Source organism: Zeus faber (assembly GCF_960531495.2).
Source record: "Zeus faber genome assembly, chromosome: 21".
In the NCBI taxonomy this organism is placed as follows: domain Eukaryota; kingdom Metazoa; phylum Chordata; class Actinopteri; order Zeiformes; family Zeidae; genus Zeus; species Zeus faber.
Window position 1 is genome coordinate 8,982,127 of NC_137208.1, and position 5,321 is coordinate 8,987,447.

At 44.4% G+C, this 5,321-nt stretch overlaps 1 protein-coding gene across 1 annotated transcript; it reads left to right on the plus strand.

Annotated features, from left to right (window-relative positions):
- Nucleotides 1-2,395: 2,395 nt before the first annotated feature.
- lrrn3b (leucine rich repeat neuronal 3b) lies at nt 2,396-4,689 on the plus strand (the record flags this gene model as incomplete). Its single annotated transcript, XM_080022011.1, has 1 exon — nt 2,396-4,689. The coding sequence occupies one exon, from the start codon at nt 2,396-2,398 to the stop codon at nt 4,523-4,525; it is 2,130 nt and encodes a 709-aa protein (XP_079878137.1). The 3' UTR covers nt 4,526-4,689.
- Between the last annotated feature and the right edge of the window lie 632 nt (nt 4,690-5,321).

The following is a 5,321-nucleotide window of genomic DNA, read 5'->3' on the forward strand; positions in this document are numbered from 1 at the left end:
TGCAGCGTTTTTCTTCACTTTTTCTTTCTCGGTTTCTCCGTCTTCCTTCCATATTTCCCTTTGTGCCCACCGGGGCTGAAATGGCAAGGACACTGGAATGAAACCGTTTCTTCACGCTTTTTACGCCTATTGCTTTGGAGCCGCCGTGATACTTCTCTTTCTTTCTTTCTTTCTTTCTTTCTTTCTTTCCTTCTTTCTCATTTTTTCTCTTCCACATGCTGTTCTCCCTCACCTGCCATCCATCCCTACTCATTTGGTGTTTTTCCCTGATAATGGAATGAGATCTCTGCTATTCTGAGGCCCAGAATTTCTCAAGCACCATCACACCCATCTGCTCAGTAGGAGGCAGCTGTGTGTGATGAAGTGAGCACACTGTGTGCGGATCACTATTTGAATATCAATATATATGGGTATATAGATGTTTTTTGGTCAAATATACTGGAGGACTGCATTTTTATATATATATATATATATATATATAGGAGAGAGAGAGAGAGAGAGAGAGAGAGATAGATAGTAAGTGGGAGATAGAAATAAATCAAAAGTCTACTATACAATGAACCTGAAAATGAACAGTAAACAATAAAAATTTGCCTGTCAATAAGCAATAAACCAGAAAAATAAACAATAATCACGACAGATTTGGCAATAAACATACACCTCATGATGAACATTAAACAAACACCTAAACATTTCCAAAAAACAATTAAATAAACAAAAGAAAATAAGACTAAATAAGAAAAAAAAGTGAAATATAGAATAAACCTTCTTGCTTCTTGCAAGAAGGTCCTGGGTTCCAAACCCGGCCGCCCCCGGTCCTTTCCGTGTGGTGTTCGCATGTTCTCCCTGCGTTTTTGTGGTTTGTGTTCCTCCCACCATGGCACAAAAACAGGAGTTCCGGCTCTTTTCCCAGTGTCCCCGGGCGCTGCACTGCGGCTGCCCACCGGGTCAAAAGAACACACATTGTTATATCCTGCTTGTACAATGACAATAAAGAGATATTGTTTACATCCAAACTTACCAGTGAACTGAGCTCACACAAACAACAACAGTATCCCTGTGATGATACTGTATATTAAAGCTTTACTCCGGTATTGTAATGTACAATATATTGTATATACACATTCTTGTCAATCCACAGCATGGCTATTCAAGGGGACAATTCCTGATGAACATGATTTAGTATACGTTAAATATTAAATAAGTGTACATTGCTTGCTTTTCCAAATTTCACAGTAAATTACACTTTTGGGTGGGTGTTTATCTGCAGCACAGTTGCTGGTTAACGTGGGTACTTGTGGTTAATTGCATGGCACACTTTGTGCAGATCTAAAATACTGAGCTATTAGAGTCAGCATTTGTTGATTACACAAAGTAATTATGTTAATGTGCCCATTTTCATCTTCATTTGGGTTTGTTTAATCCCATCACAAACAGGTTTGGAATGTGTTCACAATCTAAGGCTTAGTTGCGTGTGAAATCCCGGCGTCCTGCTATGAGTTGTTTTACTGGTTGACCGTTTACAATTCGCCTCAGTGAGTGATGTGTTCCCGCTGTCTTCCAGCAGCTTGCCCTGGAGACAAACGCTTAAGCCCCGTGATGTCTGCCATGTAAGAATTTTAATAAAGCCTTCTCTTTGGCTCATAATGCACTCGCACTACTTATGTCAAGCTTGAATGCCATATCGTGGGGCACAGATATGGACCCAGAATGAAGTCTAGAAGGTCAAGCAGATATAAATCCTTGGTGTTGTGTCTGGCGGCCAGCACTATATAAATGCCAACATGCATCAGTGTTCCTATAACAAATGTCAGTATGCCTAAATCCTTCTCTTATGACGGTTCCCGGACTATTATCACGTCATACTCATACTGTCCTTCTCTCTCCCTCTGTTTGTCCTCACACAGGTAGGAATGGACTGGTTTGTGGACTCTGGAAGCTAGTAATGCCAGTGAATGAGGACATCCGCCGTTAAAGGAGTCATACTTTTCTATGGACAAACATACGTGTTCATAGCTGGATCATAACTGTCTTGAGGTATACTGTCTGTCAATTTTTTTTTTTTTTTTTGTTTTTTTTTGTTTTTGCTTTTTTTTCCGGGGCGAGGGACTATTTTTCCATCGGCCCCATCTGACTGCAGCCTTGTGCACTCCTCTCACACTGACACCAGCAGCGAACACTGAATGATTGGTCATTACATCCAAGAAGCGCTATACAAGACGGCCAGAAGCCTCGGGAGACTCACTGCTGTTGGTGGTGGTTGTGATTGTGGCACTAGGCAGGCACAGTGAGTCAATCGCCTCAGCAGTTGAAACAAATGATTCATTATTTGTGAAGCTAACGGCACAGACCACTTAATCTACAAGGACCAATTACTGGTGGGAATCAGGCCAATATGAAGGACGTGTCATTTGTGGATCATCTCTTTGTCGGCCTGGCTATGGCCTCTTTTGTTCTGGCCATTGAGGAGAGGCTGGATTGCCCGAAACTGTGTGTCTGCGAGATTAGACCTTGGTTCTCCCCCAGCTCGGTTTACATGGAGGCTCCGACAGTTGACTGTAATGATTTAGGACTCTTTAGCCTCGTGGGGAAATTACCAGCAGACACACAAGTTCTATTGCTGCAGACGAATAACATTGCCAAGATTGACAAACCCTTGGATTACCTGGCCAACATCACAGAAATTGATTTATCGCAAAATAACTTATCCTCTATCAGAGATATCCACCTGGGACAGCTCCCCCAGCTGCTGTCCCTTCACATGGAGGAGAACTGGATACGGGACCTGCCCGGAGGATGTCTGGCTGAGCTGCCTAACCTTCAGGAGCTCTATATGAATCACAACCTCATCTCCTCCATTTCCCACACAGCTTTCCAGGGCCTCCACAACCTGCTGCGACTACACCTCAACTCCAACAAGCTAAAGACCATCAACAAGGAGTGGTTTGCGGCCATGCCAAGTCTCGAGATTCTCATGATTGGCGAGAATCCAGTGCTTGATATTGACGACATGAACTTCAAGCCTCTCTCTAACCTCCGCAGTCTTGTCTTGACTCGGATGAACCTGTCACAACTACCCGAGGATGCGTTGGCTGGTCTGGATAACTTAGAAAGCATCTCTTTCTACGACAATATTTTCCCCGAGGTACCTCACTCTGCCCTGAAAAACCTGAAAAATCTGAAGTTTTTGGACCTAAATAAAAACCCCATTGGGAGGATACAAAGAGGGGACTTTGTAGATATGTTGCATTTGAAAGAGCTGGGGATTAATAGCATGCCAGAACTTGTTTCCATCGACAGCTTTGCCCTTAATAACCTCCCTGAGCTAACTAAAATAGAAGCAACTAACAACCCTAAACTCTCTTATATCCATCCTAATGCTTTCTACAAACTACCTAGGCTGGAGACTTTGATGCTTAATGGTAATGCGCTCAGCGCCCTCCACAGGATTACTGTGGAGTCCCTGCCAAATCTCAGAGAGGTTAGCATGCACAGCAACCCTATACGCTGTGACTGCGTGGTCCGCTGGATGAACATGAACAAGACCAACATCCGCTTCATGGAGCCCGATTCGCTGTATTGCGTGGAGCCACCAGAGTACGAGGGCCAGCACGTCCGGCAGGTGCACTTCCGGGAGATGATGGAGATTTGCCTGCCGCTCATTTCTCCCGAAAGCATGCCCGGGCACATTCAATCACAGAACGGGAGCTCGGTGTCACTCCACTGCAGGGCCTTCGCGGAGCCCGAGCCAGATATCTACTGGATCACCCCGTCCGGCACTAGGGTGCTGCCCAACACCGTATCTGACAAGTTCTACATGCACCCCGAGGGAACCTTTGACATATATGACATAACAGAGAACGAGGCTGGGCTTTACACATGTGTGGCCCACAATCTGGTCGGGGCTGATCTTAAGTCTGTCTCAGTAGAAGTGAATGGATATTTCCCCCAGCCTACCAATGGATCTTTGAACGTCAAAATCAAGTCAGTGGAGACCAACTCTGTGCTCGTTTCCTGGAATGCCGCCCATGGTAGCTTGGCTCCTAACATTAAATGGTACACCATGACAGACGCTAACCACCCCACCATGGCGTTCACCGCCAGGGTTCCCTCTGACGTCAGAGTCTACAACCTCACCCATCTCAACTCGGCCACTCAATACAAGGTGTGTGTGGACATTCACAGCATCCACTACAAGCATTACACCAAATGTGTCAATGTCACCACTAAAGGATTAGAGTTGGCGGTCAAGGACACAGAAAAGTGGGATGCTGCAGTAATCACTGTGTTTGGTGTGCTTCTGGCTGTGATTTCACTGGCCTGCTTGCTTATTTATGCGTCTCTGACGAACCACCACCTTTATGGGGATTTAAGGAAATGCCACTCCAAAGCATCGCTGACGCCGTTGGAGGCTGCCGACGTGCACTCTCCTTTCTTTACGAGGCTGTGGGTCCCGGGTAAAGGACTGCCAAGCGGAGTGGAAGTGAAAGCCACAGCCATAAACGTATCTGACAATGCCTTTTAGGACGCGCAGCTATGTAGAGTACCACACAATAACTGCAGAGACTGGACAAGGCCGCAAGGGAACAATTAAGGACAAATCTGCAGGATTGTTGAAAAAGCATACCCTTTTATGTGGGTCCCACATGTACCGACCAAAACTAATGGATTTGGGTGGAACCGTTTGAAATAGACTACACACTACTCCCAGTTTCAACTTTGACTTAAGAGATGGCTTTGTAACAGTTACGTCAACCCAAGCCAACATCAGCAGGATTGGGGCACTTTGGTACTGCAAAAGGATATTCAGGACATTTTGGTACCATTCTCACAAAGAGTAAAGAGATACAAAGAGAAAAGCAGGACAAGATGGTGATGATCTACTCTGTTGCTATTGGCTGTTTAATGTGTTCAGAGTTGTGGAACTGTCCGTGTGGTCCCAAGCAATACCGTCTGTGCTTTGTCAAAAATCCATAGACGAGTTAGAGATACAGTAATAACGCCTGTCTATACCTGGAAGGGAGATTTAGTAGACTAGACAAATAACAGTGACTATGGTTGTAAACCTTTTGATGAAATATACCCCCCCTCCTTTTCTATTCTATTTAAAATGAGGATTCTTGATTTTTCATGGAAATATTGTTATATATTCTATTCTGGTGATGTAATGAGCAATCCTCTGTATCTGAGCAGTTTAAATGGGTTTTAAATTAAGGCAAGGAACCGGCTATTCTCTTGATTACAACTTCACATTAAGCTAAATTTAATTCAACAACAATATAGGAACCTGAATGGGACATTTGCAGAAATGGCTTTGCGTG